The sequence below is a fragment of the Fistularia commersonii genome, chromosome 4 (assembly GCF_037954325.1).
Source record: "Fistularia commersonii isolate RoL2024-O1a breed Wild chromosome 4, RoL_Fcom_v1.0, whole genome shotgun sequence".
In the NCBI taxonomy this organism is placed as follows: domain Eukaryota; kingdom Metazoa; phylum Chordata; class Actinopteri; order Syngnathiformes; family Fistulariidae; genus Fistularia; species Fistularia commersonii.
Window position 1 is genome coordinate 18,111,735 of NC_141287.1, and position 26,989 is coordinate 18,138,723.

Below are 26,989 nucleotides of genomic sequence, written 5' to 3' on the forward strand. Positions count from 1 at the left end.
CTCTGTCAATAAAGATTCATGTTTTTCCCGGAAATTTTGAAAGTGCCATTAATACGTTCATTGTTTTCTTTGCATGGACTGCCGTGTTGATTTCACCGGCGGTTTTAGTTTGTTACAGATTTCCGATAAAGTAATTCCAAAAGGCTTTTCGACGGTTCGCCAATGAATTATTTTCAGCATGAAGGAAGTATAAAACACCTTGCAACGTGAATGAATTTCATATAAAAGGTTTTCTTGAAAAGTTTGGTAACGTATAAAGTATTGCACCGGCTTACAATGTTATCTGTTTTTTTATGCTTGCAGCAAAATCCCGGCATTTCTCAATGTTGTGGACATCGCAGGGCTCGTGAAAGGCGCTCACGCCGGCCAGGGACTTGGAAACGCCTTCCTGTCTCACATCAGCGCCTGCGACGGCATCTTCCACATGGCACGTAAGTCACAAGTTTAGGGTCGCTTTCGCGAATAGAATTTCAAATCACGATCACGCCGACATAAAATCTGTAAACGCAGTCTTCAGCGGCATCGCCCCCCCCCCCCCCCCCCCCCCCCCCCCCACTGAGGCGACTGCACCTGCAAGGCATCTAGTGATGTTCCGTGCCAAGTCCATCCAAAACCCAGAGGATCTGTTATTGTCAGCAGTGAATTTTGCATAATGAATCACGTTGAGGACCACCAAAGTGGAGCATTGGCTTATTTTATCAAGTGTGATTCTTTGGAACATGAAATAATTCATTCATTCATTATCCATACCTGCACAAGCTGTCATAGGTGGAGAGGCAGCGTCTATTCTGGACCAGTCGGCGATATAGAGATACATATAGAGATATACAACCGTTCACTACGTCAGCCACAAGTCTGGTCATTTTAGATCTGTTGCATGTTTTCGGATAGTGGGAGGAACCCCAGAGAATCCTTGAAATGTGAAATTTAAATCGAAATTGTATATTCTATTAGTTGTCGTTTCTGTGAGAATAAGGATATCCATCGCTTTAACATTTGTAACATCTCCAGTACTATCCGAACCACTATGTTTAAATAGGTATAAGTGGTATGGTATTTATGAAGGTATGTCAGTGTATTGGAAAAGATTAGACATGCAGGACTTTTGTGAATACCCAGATGTGATTATTTTGATAAGTAAACCTATTGTGTTCCTCCAGGAAGGGCACCTTCAAATTGCTTTCAAGGTCTCCCAGTGCCTCGGGTTCCTCGGTGTCTGTGACATCCCTTTGTCTTCAAAGAGTTACATGCTAGAATAACCCAAATTAATGGCAGGGAAATTAGTTCAAGGGTGCGTTTAAAAATAGTTGAATTTGTTTACCCTTTGTGTGCTGCTAATGACTTTCACAATGTGTGAATGGAGCTCTGATTACAGTTATTGGTGGAACAGCTGGACAATAAAACGTTAAGATTGTGACCATTTTCCCCACAATGCTTGTGAAATGTCTCTGTTTACCATGGAAAAGTCTGTTTTTCTTCTATAAGTTGCCTCTATAATTTGCCAGAACTCGTAGACCACCCGCTCCGAGTGCTTTATCCGTCAGGTTCATCAGACAGATTGTCACGCATTTGGCAGTCCAACATTTTTGACTGAATTATGAGCAAAATAACAAGTAAGAAAAATGCAAAGCCCCATCCATCCATCCATCCATCCATCCATCCATCCATCCATCCAAGCATCCCCAAAAAACGTAGTCCAAGCATCCATCTTGCCAGTTACAGCACTCCAGTTTCTCCTTGGGGATCCCATGCCATCCTACCAATAGGCGCTTGTGATGCGCGGCCTCTACGACCCGAGGTTTTTGAAACCGCCTCGAATGGGAGGCGTGTAACAGGCATCCTGTTAAAAAGCCCCTTCGGCAATCTTGGCTGTAAAATGGAACCATAGGCAACCTGAGGTTTCAGTCTTACAAGGTCACAAATACGTTGTCTGGCAAAAACAATTTCATGGATCACTCGGGCACCGTAGAGCCAAGCCTTGAAATCCTGCTTATGAATAACACCTTGATGGAGACCAACACCCATGCGGATTATATCTGACTCATCAAAAATACATCTGTATTTTTAAAAACAAGATAAAATCGAGTGTATCAATAGTCCCATAGCCCTAGCATACAACTCACAGGGGTGCACATTGGCACGCCTCCTCTCACGCCAGGAAATAAACGCGTCTCAAAACACGCTTTACAGTGTGAAGAGCTGGTACGCTGTCTTGTTACAAGGACACATTGTCCCCTGGAAATAAGAAGTCCCCAAATCTGCCACGATGTTCCTTCCAGCACCCTGGCAGGGACCATCTCCAGGAGGTTGAGCATTGTGATTGTACTGTAATGCCCCTGTGAGCATTGCCTTGCGCAGACAGTGCGGACGGACCTCATCCAGAGAAGCTGCTTTATATTTCCCCACTTGGCTTCCGTGTCAACTCCCCCCCCAAGAGATAAAGGAAATGTTTATTTAGATTTTGTTGGTGAAAACTCCATCATCTTTGGCCAGATGTGAGTTTACATTCTGTTGGGTTTATCACATCCGTCTCACAAGGCTATTCCTCCTGATCACCCTCTTCCGGGTTTTCCCAACGCTTTAAATTCCCGCGGTAGGAACCATCGCACCGCCAAAACAACTCCAAGTTTAATAGAAAACAACAGACAAGTCAACCTTCGACCCCATCCTGTCAACCGCTCGGGGTTGATACTTTATACACAATGATGCTCAGCCAGGGACTCGTTAGATTCTTCACAACAACTGTCACCTCCTTGAAAGGGAGTGAAGCGGTTCACCTTCAGAGCGCACCGTGCTTGAGGGTAAGCAGGTTTTATCTAGAATCCAGTGTGTATGACTTCCCACTCCTTCCGTACCAAAGAGGGCAAGTTCACGGACTACAATTTTTTTCCTCAAGTTAATTTAAAATGACCTAATCCAAACGCCGATCACACATTATATCTTATAAACATTGTAATGATTGCTCTTGTGCTTTATTGTATTTTAAGATACATTATGCTTATGTACAATATAATATATGCTGTGCATATTTCATAAACACAAATAACCAAATACATTACACTTTTGGTGGAAGGCTCTTATTTTTATTAACACAAAGAAAATAAATAACCTCAACAACAAGAAAATGAAAGACTTAATGCTTCCTTTTTTTTTTTTTTTTTTTCCTGAATTAACATTTATTAGCTCTGACGTGCCGATGTGTCCCCTCTCGCATGCTGAACCACTTGAAGCGAATTTACCAGCGGTTTTGGTTATTGAGTAAATCACCGCGCTATGATCGCAAAATAACAACACAGGAAACTGATTTGAATGAGGTCATAGTTTAGACGTTTTGGTTCATTGGTCCAACATTTCTGGAGTTGCGTGAGCGTTAGGTACAAAACCCCGTAGGTCAAACAAGGTATAACGAAAGGGTAAAATTTTAACGTTAGTCATCCGAGAGGAGTTAGACTGGATTTTCCTCCACAAATTCCTCAACTGCTATGTTCTGTATGCTGTGAATATTTTTCAGCATTGTTTGAGAAGCCTGTAAAAAGCGGACTTGCTTTCGACCGAACCGTCCGAAAAACTATTACGGAACACGATCACGGGGTGAAAGCAAATACTGTCCAACCCCCGGTATTCCCCGATCTCATAACAAAATGCTCTGCGGGCAAAGTGTTCACACTGCTTCTGCAGTGCCAGGATCTCTGCTGGATCCTCACCGTCTGAGACTAGGCATAGACATGTTCTACTTCATCCGCTCCTCTGTTTCCTACCGGCTCTTTGGCCGGCTCAGCTGGCCTTGTTCCCAGATATTTGGTTTCTAGCAATTAGATGTTTGAATGCTCACATAGTTTCCCCATCTCCATAGGAAACCTCTAGTTTAGTTCTAATGAAGACCTATCTTCAGTGACACGACTCTCAGTTAAGTATCTAGCCTACAGATGCATTTAATCTTCTGGGACTGGCTGTGGTTACGAGCAGCCAACTGGAAAGTAGCTGTTATTTTTGGCCCTTGTCTAACTGTGATATTCATGTTTTCAACACCTGAATTCCTGTTTGAGTTTATGCTCCCCACCTTGTTTTTCTTCCGCTTCTACAATCTTTTGCATGTGAAGATTCCCATGACTTTGTTTGTCACACTTCAAAGTGAAGTGACATTTATCGTTTTTTTTTTTTTGTTTGTTTTTTATTAAGATGAGCTCTTGGAAAAGTTTTCTTTTATTGCTTGGTTATCATTATTGACCAAATGATTTGAATAGGTTTGATTGGCAGAATAATCAGACATCCAAATGCTCATTATAGACAAAAATAGTTGTTTTATTCCTAATCAGCTGTATTATCTATCGCACAATCATAATGCCCTCAGGACCGGCTTCAATACAGAATTATGCAACACCTCAGTAAATAAACATGTCACAAATGTTTTCATGTTCAAGCAGATAGAAGTCTGTGTTATGTTAATCAACTAATGCTACTCATGCCCTTTACACCAGTTTACACCATGCTAATACACCGTTTTTTTAAATGTATAAATACATAGTAATGATCACACCATATAGAGGTATACCCGGGCCACCTCACAACATCATTTAAACCAAGTCGTATCTTAAAAAACGCGAATTATGTGCTCAGTTCTGGAGTTTATTCATTCTCGTTTAGGGGCGCTTAAATAGAACAAGAACAAGTAAAGCAGACAGCGACATATAAGAGAGACGGAAACACCTGTTGCAGGGCAAATTTGATCATAATCTCCAGTACTTCTGCACCTTGCTGTGAAATATGATGAATCCAACCAGGTTGGAAATTGATTAGTTGATGACAACCCATTAGGATAATGGTCGTCCCTTGAAAACTGCTTCTGCGTCTGCTACCGCTGACAAATACTCTCGTCAGCATAATGTAACTGCACTGAGTATGAAATTAACATTTATCCTTAACGCTGCCCACACAAACTTGTCTTTCCCACAAAATTCAAATGACAGAATTCAGCTTTGTTTATTTTTATGTCCCGACAGAATGGTTGTATCTCTCTATACGACGTGTGGATGACAGAAAGGTTGCACGTGTCTTTATGTGGCTCTGTGATCGGTGCAGTGTGAGCCCCATCTCTTGCACGATGACAGCTGGGAAAGAATCCAGCCTCCTCTCGCACCCCCGCGACCCTGACTGCAGGATAAGCGGTATAACTAATCAATGAATGAATGACCATTCCAGTTTAATGCTGTTTTTTTTTTGTGCATGAAAATATTGTAGCGAGTCGTGAATGTTGGGGTTTATGTGGATGCTTGTTTTCTGTGTGTTTTTTAGGTCTCTGGGATTTTTGTTGGTGTGGTTTGGGGTGCAAGGGATTCCGTTTTGTTTTTTTTTAACCTGGATTTAAGCGGGAACAGGGTTGTATTGCAAGTTGGTGTGGCGTGGCCGTGGCCAACGACAGCTATTTGTTTATCAAACGGACGTTTTATCGTCAACCAGGTGTTTCCGCGACTAAAGCGTTACTATATTCATATAATCATCACAAAAAGAAGTCCTTTTTAAATTGTTTTTATGTTAGTTTGTGCCCCAAAAAAAAAAAAAAAACAACTCACGCTACAGTACGCAATTTATGTTTTTTTGAAATGAAATTGAATGAATCGAAATCAAAAATATCGGACGGTACTATTTAAAACCAGTAATTACAGTTTAGTCCTGCTGGAGAACCTCAACTCCGAGGCGTTGGATTGGTTTTAAAATTTACCACATTTCTAATAGAAGTCTCACTGAGTCCTCTTTGTGTGGTAAATATTACAATAAAGCACATTGAGTTCAAGTTACTCCATTTGTTCAAACATAGTGGAGTCTTTACAAATGCAGATAGCAACGCGCACTCCACCAACAGAGGCTTGCACTGAACAAAGAAAAGTGATTGTTTTGCTACAGGCGTCAACAACAAACTGGATTCACTATTCAGACTGAGGTGATTTATTGCAGACCTGCCGTCCTACTGACGCCAGTAATGGCTGCTCTCCAGGAATTTTACATTATCACTCACCAACTCACAAATTTTCAAACTTGACAAGCATCCAAAATACCCGACGCGGCACGGCGATCTCCATGTAGGACAATCTAAACAGATCTGTCATTAAACGAAAATGTCATCCATTCATTTTTCTGAATTATTTCTGGTGTTGACATTTTAATTCAACCATCTTGTAATAGCTATTAAAAAGACATTGTTTACTATTCATCCCCCCTATCAAAAAGCCTCCGTTGCTGACAGATGCATTTTCATTCATTGAGGCTATTCGGTATTAATATTCACCAATGTAAATAAACTTTTTAGCTGGAACACACTTTGAATGCATCAAACTTTTTGTGTCATAAAAAAGTATGAAGAAATTGTTTTCAAGAATTGTCAGTAGTTACGAATTTCTTGACGAGACTGTCCGCTTTCTCAAATCCCTTCATTGTTAAACAAATCAATGAATAAGATGCGCTTAAAGATATATTTTATTCTCATTTTGGGGAGGTTGTGTGAGAAAAGAAGCGGGCCGCGGTCGATGCTTCGCGACTGTTGTTTTGTCTTTTCGTTTTGAGTTTTTTGAAAAAAAAAAAAGAAAACTCATCATGACTACCCCGTTGTTGTTTTTTTTTTAATTCATAAATTCAATTTTTTTAAATTCTACTCGTTGTCACTGTTTCCGCGATTACAAATCCAGATCATTTACATGTAGCTGTGGTGGGATCGTCCTTCTTTTGTGTGTTTGGGGCCGTGCTGAGGTGCTGTCACAGCATTTAAATAAGCATTTTGCTTCAGCCAGAATGAAGAGTTTTTGTCAGCCTCCACTCATCGTGGATGATTAGAGCAAAATGCCTACCCATCTCGAGTGGAGATCGCCACAGCTCCAGATAACATGCTTGGTGATTGAAGGTCGCAATATTTTGAATTCTAATGGGGCTGCAAGATGAATTGCCTGAAATAGACTGTAGAATCTTCCGGCTTCCTCCTCAAATCCCCCCCCTTGCCTGTCCGCTGTGAAAAGAACCACTGGGAATGGCAAGGCCCGATGATCATAGAATTATTGGATGGTGATTCTAAACCCTTCAAAGAGGAGTTGCTATGGAGATCTCGTTCCAAACTGTGAAATGATTCTCCTTTGAAAGGCCGGAGGGCCTGAAAGCTGAACACATCATTGTTCAGGTGGCGGTTGGTTAGGAAATTGCTGGTGCCTGTGCAATCAGCAGCACTATAGTAGTTAAGGATCTAAAAAGGTTTGTTCTCAGAATGATGTGGGACAACAGCGGTGTGCATTTGGAGGTTCCTTTCAATCCCAGCAACCTCGTGCTCCGGGGTTTAACAAAATAAATGGGATTCGCAGGTTATGCTAATATCGAAGGAATTAACACTTTTGTTTTTTGTCAAGAGTTTGCGAGAAACGGACCGCGTTATTTTCGTCACGGGTCAAAGCGACGTGCATTCGGCTTTTGCGTTCACGCTGTCGGTCGCGTCTGTTCCGTCACTGGTGTCAGACTTGGGAAAAAGACGCACCTGCATTACGCGGTCTTGTGAGACATTTGCAGCTGAAATATTACACACGCCATGTGAAATACTGATATTCACACTATTGAGCACTGTAATCTACTTTGACAAGATGGGATCATTAAGAAAACATGAGTGTATCTCCAAAGGTTTGAAACTCATCATTTTCTGGCTTCAAGCTGTTTTTCCTTTTTTTAGTAGCCAATGCATTTGCTGCAGCTGACACATGAAACAACACTGAATACGCCACAAACTCTGTTACATAGGTAGCACGCTACGAATTGCCGGGGATTTCACATATTTTAAAATGACTGTCAAGAAGATATTTCCTGAAAAACCATAAATACTGTTATGTACATTGCTTGTGTTTTTATGCTGGAAAGACATCCATAATATGCTTTTCCTGACAGACTCATAAAATAGCTTTTACTGCTCTGAATACCAGGAGAATTGCAGCGCTGAGTTTGCATGAGCGTTTTAAAAGCAGCAAGAGGAATGTAAGTTCTTTAGATGTGCCCGTACCCATCTCGCATGTGAAAACATGCTCAGGAAGTTAGAAGTCTATGAATACTGTAATTTAACTGAATTATGTTGACCACATATCCTCCCAGGTAGCAACATCAGAGGAAACAGCTCAATCAGTATTGATCTTAACTTGACTCAGATAACTGCCTAGACAGTCTCTTTGTGAAGAATTAAAAAAACAAAAAAAAATAAAAAAAATAACAGTTGGGTTTTCTCAAACTTTGAAACTTGGCATGAGTGAAAACAGCAATCTGTTTAAGACAGAACATCCCGTCTCGAAATAATAAAATAAAACTTTGGGGGTGGCACTATATCAACTATCTATCTATATCTATATCTATATCTATATCTATATCTATATCTATCTATCTATCTATCTATCTATCTATCTATCTATCTATCTATCTATCTATCTATCTATCTATCTATCTATCTATCTATCTATCTATCTATCTATCTATCTATCTATCTATCTATCTATCTATCTATTTATCTATCTATCTATCTATCTATCTATCTATCTATCTATCTATCTATCTATCTATCTATCTATCTATCTATCTATCTATCTATCTATCTATCTATCTATCTATCTATCTATCTATCTATCTATCTATCTATCTATCTATCTATCTATCTATCTTTAATTCAGGCTTCTAAAATCATTTTGGGAGGTTCAGTCTGCATCTTTATATCCTCTTTGGCAGCACCAGCTTGCCGTACAGGTCAATAATTTTACAGAGCTTAACCTCTAATTAGACCATTGAGCAGCACTCGCCCCATCGAGACTGGTCCTTTTGTTCACTAAAGGAGCACCTGTTTATATATATATATATATCTATAGATATATATATCTATATCTATCTATAGATATAGATATATATATACATTCTTTTTTTTTTCACAAAACATACAGTATTGAAATTAATCAGCCAAAATCAGGTTGACATAGACCTGACTCCTGACCAAGGTTTTTCCTCTCTTTTTTTTGTTTGTGTGTGTGTTTTACAGTATTGCTTGAGGCTTGGTGTGGCGCCGCAGCCTCATAAGAGCTTCTCACTATACACCAACCCAGTAGTTAAAGGACTAATTGTGGAGATTGCCCCCTCAGATTTCTCTTTTCTCTTTCACCTTGTGCATTTGTTCTCGAGCTCAAAAAGCCTTAAATGGGATGGCCGTAAAGTAGATGTAAATGTTAAATTAGGCGAAATTAATTAAAGGAAATTACTTTGGAATATGTGTCAGCAAGAGAAGGGTGTCAGCTGATGACTAAATTGTGAATGATCAGCTGCTCCTGTTCACTTAAACCCTTTGAATTATTGATGTATCAGCGTCTATTAATTATGGATCTATAACAATATAACACAGGCATCATAAGTGTTGAATATTCTTTTCGGTGTCGTAAAATACTTCTGACAAATTGTGCAACTTTTTTTTTTTTTTTTTTTTTAAATGCTGTCATTAGTAGTGATTTAAATTAATCATGGCTGATTTCTTTCCACAGGAGCCCCCCCCCCCCCCCCCCCCCAAAACCTCTGTGATCCTCATTTACATGCAATGAATTCAACCAAAAGGGCTCACATGCGCTGTCTATTTTAAAAACATGGTGTCAAAGCTGTGCATTATAATTGTTCATTTTGAATGTATATTCTTGCAGATAACAAAATGATTACTTTGCATTGTAGTTTCTGATTTCATATGGACACAATAGCAAATTTTCATCCCAATCAGCGCAGAACAGGGAGCTGGTAAATTGTAGCAACAAAACAATAATTCCACTGATTAGCCCCTTTCCGTGTAGCGTAAGTGAACTGTTTATACTGTGGAGTACCTCTGCAAGAGGAGAGGAACCAAAACACCCTGATTAGGCAAAGAGTAATTGGATAAGTTCATTTCGCCACGAGGACAACGTGCAGGATGACAGCTTGCATGGAAGTCTACAGCTTCTGGTGGCTTGCATGAGTAATGGGGGCCACTGGTGCAGAATCTTAAGGTGGCTTCTGTTCTTTAGACTAATGAGAGATGTGAAAGTGTAAAAGAGGCATAAATCAGTTATCTCACCCTCCTTGGGTTCTTATTACTTTCAAACCTTATCAGGCTACACTAAGAAGTCACCAACTAAGTTTTTTGCATGAAAAACACATAAATATTAATCTATTAGGGTCAATGAGCTAGCTGAAGTATGCTAAAATATTTCTAATCGGTTTATGATTGTAATATCTTGTATGATCATCTTGTTAGTGCTATGTGACAATTAAAATATTTCCCCAAACATACTTGATGAATGTGACAATAAATCAGGCAACTAAATTAGGCATCTGTTTCTTCTGTTTGTTACTTCAAATGCATTTTGTTTCCACAGAAAACCACTAACATTAGTTGACGATAAATTGTCTTGCCATGGTTTTCCATCCATTTTCAAGTCCAGAATTGACCGAAAAAGAAAATGACATACTGACGACCCATTTTACTATTTCCTTGAATGAAACGAGCGCTCATTTAAAGAATCTCATTAGCACAGCGGAAGTTTTTTTTTCCTGCACCCGATCTAGTGATCTGATTATTTCCACGCTGCATGTTGCGCGCTGGCCAGAATCTCAAGCGTGAGTCATGACGACGGCGCACAACTATGACTAATCAGTATTTGTAAATGCATAACTGTCGGAACCTGTTGAGGGGCGCTGTGACGGTTTCGTGACGAGTAGCGCAGATCAGTGCGGTAGCATTATTACCTAGCGAGGCCTCACCTGTCAATGGTGTTTTACACATTCGGGCGTCAACAGGATTGTCATATGGATTGTTGAGAACGTTCAGAGTCCACACGCACATTCCAGACATAGTATCCCTCAACACTGTGATACTTAGCTATCCTTAACCTGCTCTGTGCTGCTTTGTCGAGTGAGGAAACTTTCCTACGATGACACGACAGGAAACTTCACAAGTCCACGTTGTTGACTGATTTATGAAAACTTGTAAACTGGGTGAAATGTGAGGTGTGTCGTGATTTTCATAATCGAAGAATACTTTGTAGTTACTCATTTTGGTAACTGGAATGTGTATAGTCTTCAAACGGAGGGACAGCGTTGGTGTTGTGACAAACGTTGTTCCTTCCTATACAGATTGCAAGCATATAGGCAAAAGTTTCCTCATAAAGAGGAGAAATGTGATGTTTATTTTGGGATCTGTAAAGCATAAAGGAAATTCCCCTGATAAAAAGATAAAATGATAAAATAAAACAACTGGCATTGGCAGAAGACTCCTGCTTACCCCAACTTCAAATTACCATATATATGAAAAAGCAATTTACTATATACGTTTATGTACGGATGAAAATGATAATGAAAACATGTTAACCTTCATAATACCGTTTTTCAATTACATGCCACTAAATAAATATCAATGAATAAGATAATAGCTTATGAAATGGTTGTCTGATGACTTTTGATCCTGCTGTTACAAAAATTGTGACAGTCGTAACCACATGATTAACTATCGTGAAAGTAATCGGTGAATTTTAGAACGGCGACGTGTTAAGTGACCGCTTTGCAGACAAATGTCACGTGACCGTGTTGGCGCGTCACTTCGCCAAGCATCGCACCCGATGGCCGGGTATTGATATCGTCGAAATAAAACGATTAAGACCCAATGACTAACGTAAAAAAAAAAAAAACTGTCAGTCAAAGCCGTAATGTTAACGGCTGCCACTCTTATGTGGCATATGTATCCACACACCCCCATCCCACCCCGCACTCCCTGACTCTGCTGGAGAGTCAGACGGAGTCCTCAAAGCAGCGGCTGGCTAAATGGTCCGCTTCAGAGCCTCATTACCTAATCACCAGCACAGCCATGCTTAAGACACAAATGACTGGGGGAAGACTGACCTCCTTTGTTTGTGAATGCTGACTTTTTCTTTCTTCGGTCTTAATCTCATATCTTCTGATCTAAACCGCGTTGTTCGTCGATGCCGCTTTCGATGCGCGGCGGCCATTGAGCGCCGATGGTTTCTAGGCATTCGTGTTGGAAAAATAAAACGTTAACTTTATCCAGATTGCCGGAAAAACCTGTTCGGTCACACATCTAACCTCGAGATTGCTTCTGACAAATGTTCGCTGAAAAGAAAGATTCAACACATCCCCTTATCATTTTATTGTAGACGTTGTGAATTTACCGTGACACCCGCTGTGCTTTTTTTTTATGTGGATGTTTATTTTTCCAAACGTCCTCGAAAAAAAAAAAAAACACACCAATACTTTGTGCGGAGTGGAAATCACTTTCAAATTTCACATCAATTTCATTGACTCTCCTCCTCTGATTCTATTGCTCGAATTATATATATTTGTGTAACAAGGTATTGATGCTGAAAAATACATCCTGTCTGGGTCTTTGTGTCCTCGCGCCGCAGGAGCATTCGACGACGAGGATATCATCCATGTTGAGGGGACCGTGGACCCCGTGAGGGATATGGAGATCATCCACGAGGAGCTGAGGCTGAAGGATGAGGAGATGATCTCGCCTATTATTGACAAGCTGGAGAAGACGGCCATTAGAGGCGGTGACAAGAAACTCAAACCAGAATATGTGAGTCAGTGTCCCAGCAGGCCCTTTGCTCCCCCTCACAGCAAGGCACAAATAATAACCCTCCCACACACATGGCTAAGGAGAAAAAAGTATGTTTTTTTTTTTTTTAATCTCCCTCCAATAGGTCTCACTCCTCCCCCTGCCCCATTTTCTCCCTTTCTGAGATTGAAAGTGATCAGGGGTCAGGGGTTTTCTGCTGTAGAAATCATTAATAGAGAGTTACTTATTCAGCTGCCGACCCCGGGTCACAGCAACGGGCTAATGAAAGTGTTTCCACACAGCTCTTTTCATCTAAAGTAATACTCAAATCATGGCACATCTCTTGCTCATGCTTATACACCTACAGCGGCTCGCGAAATTGTGCAAGGCCGTACGGCGGGTGACCCGTGGGCCCATACGTCGCGATGAATACGGTAAATGTTTAGAATGTTTCTCCGACGGATGACTCCTCGGCTGTTTGCAAGCAAGGTTGAGGCCAAAATATGAGGACGTGAGAAAAAAAAAAAAAAAAAAAAACGCTGAATGTCAAACACATAGGGCCGTTAAGGTAACGAGGCTGAATATCTTATGCGATGATTCGTATTTGAAATGCCTCGCGGTGCATTCGAGCGAGCAATGTAGGAAAGGGCCGGGATGCATAGGGGAACCGGCATTTCATGTGGCGCGGCACGGCACATTTCAGGCTCAGCACACCAAGCCTCTGACTACTCATTACACTAACGAGAGGGGCTATTTCACTATTTCACCTGCTGCAGAGGCCCGACTCCCCTCAGACAAGACCCCCCCCCCCCCCTCCACCCTCGCCCTCTCCACCCTCCATCCCATCCCACCCCAACCCCGGCTCCCCTCTACTGGCAACAGCACTTCCCCGCACCCCTGTAGCCCCACAGGCAGGAGCCATTCAGGCTAGGCAGGTGGCCGCTTACGCACATAATTGCTAACAATTTTTGGCAATGAATAAAAATGATCTACATTACTTGTCAAAGGTTGGACACACGTTGGCAAGTGAAATCTATAGAAGACCCCTTTAGATGGCAAAGAATGGTGCTTATCAAAGGCTGCAGCTTTTAGATGGGAGGGATTGTGTGATTGTCTCACCGGCTGAGGCGGCTGTGCGACACATTCAGCTGCGAGTAGTCGCGTATACACATGTTTATGTCGGCATCTATATGCAGAGCGTGCGCTTCACTCTGACATCTATAAATGTATGGTTTAAAACGAAACAATAGCGGTTGTGTAATTTCCCCGGATTCAATTAAATAAAAGGTGAGTTCTGCGCAATTATTCTGGTGGCAGTTAATTGCTTGGAGTTTTGCTCGGTGAAAAAAATCCAGTCGAAAACCTATGGAATAAGATTGGATTTATTTGCCTGCTGGAAACCACCTTTGGTTAAAAGCACATTTAATTTTGCTCTGCAACTTATTAGTTTGGTGGCAAAATCCTTCCGTGCTAGTAAATACCGTTCAAGGTGACGGACCACTGTGGCGGACATGAAAGTTTCTGGTTTTATCAATATAGTACATAATTTATGTTGAATTTAAATGATTAAACCTGTGCCACATTCAATATAAAATAAAATGAAATGATTGTGTTTGTTCTCATCTTTTGGGAAATAAAATGGGCATTTTTTTTTATTTGATTTGTAAAAGTTACAAAGCATCTCTTTCAAAGAAATTCAAATCTTCTATGCTGGAAAAGAATAACGACTCACTATTCTCGTAGTTGTTTGTTATATTCTGGTGTGGTAAAATACCTTTTTCATTCAGAGGAGTCGTGTTGACCATTTGTGGGATTTGGAAATATAAATGAAATAGGAAGCGTTTGTGGGAGATCTTTCTTCCTTTTTTCTGAAACCCCAGAATATTAATGGGATCATCGGGAAAAGCGTAACATGTAAGATAAAACGAAATGAAATGGAATGAATAAAAAGAAGCTAGAAGGCAGGGACGGTTTAAAAACAACAGGAACTTGTTAGTGTAAACAAACCAAAGCTTTGGGTTTATTTAAAGGAAAAGACAGAAACAACAACAGAGCAAAAAAAAAACACTGCGCCAATAGAAAAGGTCCAATAATTCAGGACGAGTTTGCGTGCGCGCAGGCCGAACGACCAACGGGCCGAACATGTTTATATCGCTAAATTCATTTTGTCGGCGCTATGTTTACACGAACGTCGTTTCATCGCTTTTGTCCATATGAATCCTCAAAATCCCTGTCCTTACAAAACAATAATAAAAAGCCAGCCCACCAGCGGCGCTTCATGGTGGCAGGCGTATGTGTTTGACCCCAGTGGGACCTATATGCCTTTTATTAACACCTGCCTGTTAGAGGAGCACCGCAAGGCGGCTGCAAGCTGATGAGGGAAACCTGGAGCGGGTTCAGCCTGTGTCACTGGCCGTTTGCTGTTTCCATTTCACAGATGATTAATCTCTCTGTGAAGACTTGGGCCGGCGCGGGCGGAGTGTATGCAGCTCTTCCTGTGCTCTCTCCTGCTGGCTGCACTCTGGCTGCCTGACTAAAAGGCCTTTAGAATTCCTGTGGAGAGAGATGTGCAGAGAGTGAATGCAGCTGGCTGGGGGTCAGTGTGTGGAGCTTTTTCTGCCATTGTGTAATTGAGGCTCTGGCAAGATTTTTTCCTCAGTTCTTTCAAAAGGGAGTATGATTGTGAAGTGCTGCAAGGGTTTGGGGAGGGAAAAGGAGATAGGGGGAGTGTTTCAGGGGGTGGGGGAGTTTTTATATGAAGGGGGAGGTCAAGTTGACAGGAACAAAAAGAATGTGTTCCGCTAATTTCTGCGGGGCTGGATCAACAATAATAGGCTCAATTTCTTTATTACAGATTTTATAACTACCTCCCTCCCATTTTCCCACCCTTTTCCGCTTCCAGATCCTGTCAAGACCCAATCCTGCCTGTGGTCTCAGCCCACAAGTGCCTCCATAATGAGTGTGGCATACATAGCTGGAAATGCTCAATATTTTCTCCAGAATAAAAAAAAACAAAACAGAGGGATATTATTTCTGAACCTCGCCGGTGCCTATTCAGCACGGCCGCATTCTGTAAATTCTGTAAAGTGCCGAGGAACGACCGGTAATCTACACCTAACTAACCAACTTCCAATTAGTTCTCCGCGCTTTCCAATTTGTCTCTCTTCTCCAATCTTTTCATTAAACAGCCCCTGTGGAATATTAATGCTCAGACTGCGACTGAGCGAGACACCCTAGAAGGCATTTTGTCATGATTTAAGGGAGGGAAGGGGGTCCTATGCATGTTATCCTTGTCAAAGCCAGACCACTCCTGTTTGAATGCGAGCACAGCCATTGTTCATTTTGGCATCAGGATGCCATGCATTTAGGAAATAATTACCCCATACCCTGCTGGGTTTATATTCTTTTTCATCTCATTTAATGGGTTCTTGTTCATTCTCTTTTAACCCCAAACAGGACATAATCTGCAAAATCAAGAGCTGGGTAGTGGATGAAAAGAAACATGTACGCTACTATCACGACTGGAACGACAAGGAGGTGAGCGTTTGATGTCGCAGTCAAATGTATTAATACAGTTTATCCCGGTGATCAGCCCCACTGCTTTTTTTTTTTTTTTTTTTTGTCCCCCTTGCGTTTTTTTAGCAACACGCCTTTTGTGCAAACCGCAAGCTGATATTATGCACAGTCTTTCGTTGATTGTATTTTGACATTACTTTTGAACAAGCTAATGACATCTGGCCGAGCTGAGCCACATTTCGAGGAATTCAAGTCGCTTCCCCGCCGCGCTTTTACACCAGACCCCGATTTGATTGTGTTTCACTCATCTTTGTCCATAAGGGCCGAAAAAGCGGAAAGACAAAGTTTGGATTATCAGCACCTCCTCCGTCTTTCTATGCCACAGATCGAAGTGCTGAACAAGTACCTGTTTTTGACATCGAAGCCGATGATTTACCTTGTGAACCTCTCGGAGAAAGACTACATTAGGAAAAAGAACAAATGGTGAGTGCACACAGATGAGTGTTTAGTGTATTTATTTGAATTAATGTTGCATTTCATCCATAGCTTTTGGCTGACCCTGTTTCTGCGTGGAGAGAAGCAGCACATATGCGCTTCCATTTTGCATCCCCTCTGTTTATTTAGCGTTTCGGTGATTTGCTTTTGCATCCCTGGAGTTCAATGTCAACGCGCACGTCAAGGTGATCGGAGACGCTTCGTCGAGACCCACGTGTAACATGTTGATTCTCGGGTCCGGCGGAAAAGTTAGGGCTGCTAAATCGAAGGGTTTCAGGGTTGTTGGTTAATATTTGGACGTGTGTCGACGCGGGATGTGCGTCTGCGCGAGTTTTTGCGTGCTCACGTTCGCATGCGCATGTGCGCGATCCTCTGTCATCAAGTGACTACGGACTCCTGCTGACGGAAACAGTCATATTTCTGTGAGTGGATCTGCCTGGAGGTGGCACTGAGCATGCTCCAACACAACATCCCACTCGACAAACCCCGACCAGCCTCCAGACTCTGCACTTCATTAAGCACATACGACCATATGGTCTCCATTTTCCATCAAAATATTCTCATTACCATTTGATATCAAAGTAAGTGAAGGCTTTAAATATTTCTAGAAAAGCAAATATAAACGCGTTCAAAGCCAAACAAGTCATTAATTATGTCTTGAGAGGCTCAATAAATCACAAGAAAAATGCTATTTCTGTCATATTTAACATAGGTTTTCTTCAGATATTTGGTCCTCCGCATGCCATTGTTGCCACTACGATTAGCGGCATGCTTTACTCACTTCCCTTCACGCCAGCGACGTAAAAACGACTGAAACTTTGTTTATACACGTTGAGTAGAAGAAATGTCTCTTTAGCTCCTGACGATTAACTCGACACACTTATTGCTCTGTGCTTTGGCATTTTGCAAGTGCAATCGCGTTGGTTATAGGAAGTTTCCCGCGATACGCTAACATGTGCCTTTTCTTCATCTCGAGTTTATTATCTTCTGTTCTTTCGCCGATACTTCTCATTCGAATATTCATCCGGACAAAGACAGAGACGCTTTGAAAGGTCCGGCGGGAGACATCCGTTACATCTGAAAGGGGGCTACCTTTCCTCACTACAGCTGTATCCTCAATAATACCAACCCATGAATTGTTATAGCACTCTTCCAATTGCCCTCTGGGCCGGTGGTGTCAGCGCTAACAAATTTTGTGCGTTACTGAGCAGCATTGTATTACCAGGGAAGTTGTTTACCTATGACTGTTTGTTAAAATGTTCCTGACACGAAAGTATGACTTTGAGACGCAGGGAGGAGGCAGGGAACTCATAAATCAAATGATTCATGACATGTGGAACATCAGTCATGACTAGGAAAAGAGTTTTTTTTTTTTTTTTTTTTTTTTAACATTGCGTGTGTGTTTTTAAAACTGTGAAATGCCATAAATCAGATCATTTGAAACAGGCAAACCGTAGTCCCGGGGCGTCCCGGGGGCTCCGCGATAAACAATGCCGACATCAAAGTGTTTATGTTTGACAAGTGATGAGTCACTTCCCTTGTCCAGAGAGGAGCTCACACCTGTATGGAGATGATTACAGGTAGATCTAGCTGGCCCTAATTGTACAATAAATGCTGCTCTCAGCCCTAATGGCAGCTAGTCTGCAGCGGAGACGCCAGACTGCCATTTGGCTGTCGCCATGCTCCCGTGTTTTTCCACCAGCACAGTTGAGATGATGATACGGTTAAGGACTATTCAAAGCAAACAGCAAGACAAATTGCAATCTGAGCTTTAATGTGCGGAAGAAAAGAAGGCGAATCACAGAATGAGATAAATAAGCCAATTTCATTTGTGTCTCTCTCGGGACTCTCACTCGGGCCATTTCACAGATTCCGCTCCCTTTTCAAGTTGTTTTACATATTTCAGATGTTTTGTTTAGCGCACGCTGCCTTTCAGGCTCTCGGTAGATGCTTTTGTTTAAAGTTGAGTAATATATACATGTATATATATATATATATATATATCGCCGATTTTCGTCACAATTTACAAAAGTGCATGTTGTTATCCACGCGTGGTCTTTAATAGGGCGACGGAGGGAACTTTTGAAGACCCCAAAACAGTCCATTGTTAACGGAGATCGTCTTGTTTGGAGTACGGGAACCACATACCAACCTGTCCTTGTTTAGACAAGAATACACGGCATTAGCTTTAGCGAACCATCATTAATGGAAGGATCAGACGAGGAGCAAGGCCTCCTTTCATCCCCAGGTTCTCTGCTGGAGACAGTACATCATTTACTGTTGAGAGGAGCACATGGCTCCAATCCTATACAGTGCATGTGTATGAGAATGCGTACATGTGCATGTTTGAAGTCTGTTTCGGAGGCGACTCCATGCTCATTTGGGCGCTGGTGTAATTGCGGTGTGGAGATCAAAGAGTAGCTGGCCGAGTGATGTTCCCGAGGAGACTTTACCACACATCCCTCTCCTCTGTGCAGAGGGGGCCGCCCGCTGCACGCCGCTCTCCTCTCCCCTCCAGCCATGCACTGCCCCCTGCACATCCCCGCTCGTAAAAAATGATTAAGGCCGCATTTGTCATGTGTTTATGACTGAGAGGCATTGCGTGATAGGGAATGGCATCTACAAGAGTCTATCGAGAGGCTTTCTCCTCTTCCCTCGGCGTCAGCGAGCTGCTCGGAAGACTTTTCTTCTTTAAATGTTTGCCTGTTAGAGAGGGTCATTAAAGCTCTGCTGATGATGCAGAGGCGGAAGCTGTTTTGTGTGTATTTTCCTCATCAGTTAAGACGTTGTTTATTTTACAAACTTGTGTCCTTGATGCGATCATCGATCTTAATTTGTCCTAATTCTCTTCACTCGCATGTTGCGATTGCAAAAAGACACACAGTGAGAATGCTCAAGATGTGCTTTGATATTTTTCTTTCCTCCGAGTTCTCTCTTTTTTTCTTCTTCTTTTGGCCAATGTGCATTAAAGTAAATTGGTGCCTCTTAAGTAGATGAGTTGACCTTTAAGGAAACCAGCAAGTGTGACCTGCCTGAGAATGCCTCTATCATGTGGGTTCTCCTGGTGAGTGTAAGAACTGCAGGGTACCGTCGCTTGAAGCTTTTATTAACTGTGCCTATACAAGTATATTCATAAGTGAATGAACATGTGTGTGTGTGTGTGTGTGTGCTTGTGTTTGGGTGCTAGTATGCAAATAAGGATGACTTCCTCTATAGGCATGTATGTATACGTCACTACCCTTGTAAATTCTGTATACACTATACTAGAGTAGTTCTATTCAACATTTGTTACATTTAAGTACATTTGCTGCTGTAAATGCATAAAGTTGATTTAAAATATACCCAAACATGAACTTACCTGAGTATAATGTACTTATATCATACTTATATAATATTATGTATACAGCAGATTTCATTACAGCCCCACTCTGAATAAAAACAACAAGAGCTAATCGTTCAAAATGTGTCTCTTGTCGAGGAAGGTTGTTTTTTTCAGCTTCATCTGCAAAATAATCTATTTTGACGGGTGTGTCTGCAGCAAAACAAAAGCTATCCAAAGCGCCTGTATGCTTTTTAATACGAGAAAAGTACTGAAATTGCACGATAAATGGAATGAACTGAATTATGTCTGTTTCAAGTGAATTATACGGCATCAGTTCAATATGTGCTTGTCCTGTGAAAAATCGCTGTTTCTGGCTCATTCACTGATTAGAAAAACATTAATGCAATGTCCGGTTTGGTCAGGGTTTATGTCAAATGAGATTTCATTTATATTTTTAATGTTTGCAGACACCAAAGTTTAACAACTCCACAAGCCTTTCCTTATCATTTGGTCTTTTTGATGACTGCTGGCAAAAAAGGCAGAAAGCGTTTTTCAAGACCTAAAACTTTACATTTATTAATCAATTAATTCATCAATTTAATTATTTTAGTATATGTTAAAGGATGAGGCTGGAAATTCCCCGCAGTTTTGCAACCGTCAAGAAGTCTCACCTCTCAAAAGACTGTATGATATGATATGACCACTGTTGTTTATTTAAAATTGAAATACAGTGACACAGATAATGGAAAGATTGTTGATTGTTCAATTGTATGCATCGGCTAAATATTATAAATGATTGTACAATGAGTGAAAGGCGCTCTTTATGTATCAGATGCATGTAGAATGATATGATTTAAGCAATAACACAGTATTGCACATCTCATATCAGCTATGAACTCAGAAAACATGGGTATGTATGGTTCGAAATTCTGTAATAAATGTATGATTTTAAAATAGGACAGCAGGGAAAAGACTTCTGTTGTGTCTGATTCTGCATTTGTCCTGTAGGTGGAGCTTTTACAATTAAATCAGAGGAGGCCTCTGCAGGAGCTGCAGCATGACAGATGTGGAACAAGAGTCCGTGGGGACTAAAACATTTTTTTAGGCAAACACATGAGATGGATTGCAATATCAGATTGTTCTTATCCTCATATATTCTGTTTAGATTTTTTTAGTATCCCTGGTCCTGTTTTAAAGAACTCCAGCTGGGCGTATGTTCTTGTTGTCTGGATATTTTGACGCACGGCCAAGTTTAGGACGGTAGACAATCTGAAGTTTGGCGGGGATGGTGGTGTTGCAACTATTTTAATTCTTTCAAAGCCACTCCATGAAAGCAATTTCTGCTACCCACTTCAGCTACTCCAAACCATAATTCACATAAACACAAGTGAAACTTTATTGAGTGCAAAACCACTGGCTCCATCAAAATTTCTAAAGGCTTGTATCTTGGGAGTAACACATCAATTTTCAAAGCATGGTGGGTGATATACAGTTTGGTCACACACTCACTTTCTAGTTTGCTGTTGTTGTCGCTGTTGTTTTGTGCGCGGTCGGCCACACTCCTCGTGCATCCTGGAAAATACACTTTCCCATGGTAAGATAAGTATGATGTTGCTTCGTGTCTGGCCAAATGGATCCCTTTGGCTAGTTTTCAACAAAAAAAAGAGGAACAACAGGAGAGTCTGTGCCGTAAAACTAAAACAGCTGGGGCCAATAAAGTCCCCTCGGTCCAGTTAGCCCGCTTATTGACAGCCTTTAGTCGGCGTAATGAAAGGACATGTTGACGCGTCACATGTCACCGCGCCGTCTCTGTTGTGTCTCGGTGGTCTGGACACGGTGTTGCTATTTTAACCGACGAGATTATCCCGACCTCCGGACCGACATATATTTCTTTTGACGGCGACGCAAAGCCGCTTCCTTTTCATTTCGTCAAGATTCTGCACGCCGCTTTCCGAAACCATTAGCAGTTGTCATGTTCCCCTTATCAGGCCTCATCAAAGGGACATTCCACGAAATCTGTTGCTTTCTCCGGAGGGCACCCACGGGAATTTTTCCCCTGTAAATTTTGTAATGCGGCATTGTAAATATGAGGAGAAATGTCTGCAGATTTCAGGCCGGTCTTAATGATACATTTTGATAGTTTTGCATGTGTTGCCTACGCTTTTTATTATCTTTGTGATAAGGTTCAGACCAAACGCACACATACCACGGCGAGTAGCCTGCAGCCTCACCGGCTCTAATGAGACAAATTAATGAATTTAGTGTTGCCACATACGGCCGCTCTACGCTTATTATCGGGATTATTGTTGAACTGTTGTGAATAGGGGTTGGGGGGCGAGGGGGTGGTGGCGACGCCGGATTGAAAAGGGGGCATGATTGGCTGATGTTACATATGTCCTTGATTACCTTCCCTCTGCTTTTATTCTAATAAGTGGCATTCTTTGTACTCCCTGGGACAGCTAGACAGTCTGACACACGATGAGAATAAATATTGCATGTGGTAGACATTAAGCTGTCATCCTGGAAAAAAGAAGAGCCGGAGAAATCCGTGTGGTGTTCTTCTTCGCTACACTTTGCCTGCTCTTGTCACAATTGTCACATCTTGATGACTCCCCCGCTCTACCCCAGCCCCCTCATTTTCTCTCACCCAGTCGACTGCTGTGAATGACAGCACCGATACCCCATGTAGGGAATGGTTTGGGGTGATGTAGAACATAGTCCCATGGGTTACTGTTTGATTTCCGATATTTTTTCTTCACCCGTCTCCCGCGAGCACCCTTGATCGTAGCTATGATAATGTCTCAGCGATCCCCGTAAAGACCGAACTGGTGCGTCTTAAATCTTATCTCTCACGTGTAAACATTTAAAAAGTCACGAGATTTGTCCTCCAAACTTTAATGGATTTATTTATCAAAGAAAGGAAAGTTGTTCAAAAGAGCTTTTTACTAGACCTCCTCCAGGTTTGTTTTAGGTACAATGTGAGATGATGTTCTCAATTAAAGCTGCTCCCATTGTGCCTGTTTCCTCTACCTCTTGCCCGCTTTGTAGACTGAAAGAGGACGGCAATATTGACGATTGTGTGTCCGTGTGTTAGATCTCCCCCTTTCTTTGACACTGATGTGTAATGCCTTTCAATCAAGCCTTGGCCCCGGAGAGCGGAGAGCGTCTGCACTCTCGTCGCTCAGGAGCTCACCACTGGGACGATGAAAAGCTTCCCACAGAGTGCCCCAACTTCCCGGCCTCAAAAGCCACCATGAGCTCATGCCTCTCATTTCTGTCTTGCCACACAGAGAAAGGAGGGGGGGGGGGGGATTTCGGGGAGGGGGAGGCAGGATGCGCCGCGCGCCGCCGCACCTTTCCCTCGCAGAAGGCCAGCCAGAACGACCAGTGGCCGATTGAGGCGATCCTGCATTTTTTTTTTTTTTTTTTAATTTATTGATTTTTTTTGTTGTTGTTGATGAGGCTTTTTCCGGCACACCGGTGATCATTCAAAGTACATTAAATCGCAGAGAGATACACGGCTCCGCCATACGCAGGTTGAGATGCTGAGCCCTCCACCTGTGGGTGTATCTGTAATGGAGCTGTAGACGACACAGGTGGCGGATTACGCTTCGGGTCTGACAGCATTCAATTGCATTTGAAAGGAGCACTCAAACCGGAGGTGATGGCCCACCTTTTGCAGGCTTAACAGGCTAAGCACTTCTAATAAGGCCAACCTGTATGAATGTATGTTAGACACAGGGCCGGGTCATTGTCTCAGGTAGCTGCCCCTGTATAATGGAAACTCCCATTGTTTTCCCCTCCTGAGCCATTTAAGCAGATCAAAGCTGTGACAAAGCCCAGGGAAGCCCCAGGCACACAGAAACACAGGAATTATCCCCCCGCCAGGATTCCCACACAAAAAGACAAATAGACTAGCCCCAGAGGGTGGCCCCCTGCGGGACTTCTATTCAGGCCAGTCTATTGTAGAAGCACCAATTGTTTTGTTTTTATTATTATTATTTTGTCATTTCACCATATATTGTGCTTTAAATTACACATGTTGTCAACGCGGCAAGCATTAAATTTAAAGGGAAGGGGCAGGGGGTTTTTTCTCATTCAAATTATTTGCGTATTTGCTCTCATATTGAGACACTTAACAGGTAATGTAAATCAAAAACATCGCTAAATTCCGTGTTTTGAATTTGTAAACGCCAAATGAAAGCACAAATAACAAAACAGGTTGTTTTTTTTTTTCCTCTCTGAGTTAGGAGCATCAAGAGAAGCACAAACATAGCTTGTTCCTCGGCCTTGTTTGAGTCTTCAAGCTGGTGAATGATTAGCAGAAATAATGTCCCTGTCACCCTTAATCACATTAAAACGTGGTTAACATTTAATTTTTCCCACTTGATATGCAAAAATTTCCACTTGATTTGCAGCAAAGGCCATTGGAATTCCATTATAAAAAGAATAAAAATTTCAGGCATCATTTGTTCAGAGAGGGATATCAAGAGCAGAAAGTGCTGAATCTTTCTATTAACTGAGCAGTGAGAGATGGCACTCAGCACTGGAATATAATAGAGGACTGACAAGATCACACACCACACACAGACACGCACACATTTCTTATCTTTTTTCATGGAACTCAGATTTGTTAAACGTTTTCAGAGTACCGCTGCAAACAAATATTATACTTTACTTCATAAATCTTCCTCTCACTATAGCGGCCCCAAGTGTCAGAAAAAAAAAAAAAAAAGTGGAAAAAAAAACAAATCAAACAAATCAAAACAGCAAATGAAATGCAATGAATCACAGTGTGCAAAATAGAATCAAATACAATGGATCGAACAAAAGCACGATGGCAAGCGATGAAAATAGCAAATACCGCAATACAATAATAAATCAACAATCCCAGTGGTAAATAATAAAATGTCCCAAAATGTGACAATGGCAATTCACACAAACTCAATCATTAACTTGACAGCAAAACACTGAGCACCAGAAATTAATATTGTGTTATTTTTTTATCCTCGGGAGCATTTAAACCACTTTCCGAGAGAAAAAGTCAAAATAAGTAAATCAGTTTTTATATCGATATAAATATCAAGAGGCAACGACCCAACGACAGGATAGGTTTTATCATTTATTTTATATTCATATACGTCTGTGGAGGGTCTCAGTCATCCTGGTCATGTTGAATTCTTGTCAAAATCTTCTTGTCGTGGCAACTGGACTTGAAGAAATTCAAAAGATTTTGACAAGTATATTTACATGCCTTTTTCAGCTTTAAATTTCCCAAAAGAATAAAAGACGAGAGCACAAAGGGGGGGAAAAAAAATCGACTGCATTTTTGTCATAAACATTTTCTCAGATGTATGCATTTCATGTAAAACACTGCGCATATAATTGGAAAGGACACAAATACAAGTTGAGACGGGGCGCAAGGCCGACAGCGGCGAAGTTGACAGAAACGGTTTTTGGAGTCATGTTGACGGAGCATCAAGGCTCTTAATTGACACTGCTTTGTTTCTAGAGTTGAGGGAAGGGGGTGTTTCATGTTTCCGCGGCAAGGTGTTTGCCTGGTCCTGTGTCACTCAGTACAAGGACCCAGAGACCCCCGGTCTCATTTGCAGCTCACGTTATCCGTCTCGGCTTCACATTATTAAAATCATCCCTCAGCCCACTACCAAGAGCCTCTTTGTTACTTGGCTGACTTGGCTCAGCTCTGTCAAGTCTTCACCAATTACAGTCTCAGGTACAATAGTCTATTCACGGGATCACAGCCCTTGACTGGTGTGGAGAGAGTGATTTGTGAATCATTATTCAGCCGTCTGTAGAGAACGCAATACCTGAGGAATGCAAATAACGTGCCACCAAATAGACAGCTGTGCTGCTAAAAGTGACAAACTACAGCTGTTATTATCTCAGATTGGATTTTTCCTGTCTTGGAACAGCAACCATCTCCTATTTTCAGGTTTTTGAATTTGACTAAATGTGTTTTATTTCGCCATGGTTTGATGCTGAGACATTGGTAACCGCCTTCATTTCGGGAGCAGTCCGACACTCTGCAAATATAGTGTGGACGGAAAGTGAAATACTTGGCTACAGTTCTTAATAGACGTGCGTCTGAACTGGCGGGGGAAAAAACGGTGATATGAGATATTGGAAATACAGTAAAAATAGAACGCCGGTCTTCCCGGACCCATTACCCTGTCATGTGTATTGATAATCATTAGATCGGAGCAGCGATATGGGTCTATAGGTGATAAAGCAGTTACATTGTTATTGGAATAGATGTGGAATTGAGGTGGCTGGGTTCCTCCCAGCCTTTGATTCTTATGGTCTTTAAACAGGAAACTAGGATTACGGATAATGACAGGGACCCTTGCGAATCAATCCAGCCTTGGACCTGTGTCGGCCCGCCATGTGAAAATGGATTTGTGTGATGCTGTTCTTTGAGACCTGTCCAATCCCAGCCTGTTAGCTGGTGGGCTAATCTCATAATTGCCCAAACCCCCTCATATTGTTCTTACTGAGAGTTGCCATTAACGCCATCTTTCCCTGCAATGTCAGGTGTCCTACAGCACTGAAAGACAAAACCAAAAGAAGGCCTCTGTGGGTTAAAATAGAAACCCCTGAGACAGTTAGCTGAATGTGAATAAATGAGAGCAGAAATTATAATGGTGTATACCTCGATAAAGCTCTTTTTTGATGATTGTGTATCGTATGATCCCGTAATCCGTCGATCTCAACCCATATAAATTCTTCCAGGTAATGTTGGACCGTCCTGATAGACAGCAAAGTCTGGAAAGACTTCTCCGACAACAATCTTCATTACACGAGTAAAGTTCAATCAGGGTCAAATGATACTGCTTCTCTGACCAAGCATCATGATAAGTAACTTATTTCACTGCTGTATTCTATGTTCTTAGATCAAATGTCTTTCAGCAACTATTTTTTTTTTGTTGCTACAATTATCTCAGCTTTGCAGGATCTGTGTGAGTGCACTTGCTTGTTATCGATGCAAAGTTGCGAGACCGCTTTATCTTATCGCTTTTAATGTTACATCGTTCTTGTGCAGTGCCGTGCCATGT

At 41.7% G+C, this 26,989-nt stretch overlaps 1 protein-coding gene across 1 annotated transcript in view; it reads left to right on the top strand.

Annotated features, from left to right (window-relative positions):
• The window catches only part of LOC147234986 (obg-like ATPase 1), a 40,929-nt gene that overhangs the window by 6,769 nt on the left and 7,171 nt on the right, over window positions 1-26,989 (top strand). The window contains exons 4-7 of the mRNA XM_086145723.1: window positions 304-431; window positions 12,429-12,604; window positions 16,040-16,120; window positions 16,485-16,582. Of these exons, the coding sequence (XP_086001849.1) occupies window positions 304-431; window positions 12,429-12,604; window positions 16,040-16,120; window positions 16,485-16,582 (483 nt within the window). The remainder of the gene's footprint in view (window positions 1-303; window positions 432-12,428; window positions 12,605-16,039; window positions 16,121-16,484; window positions 16,583-26,989) is intronic.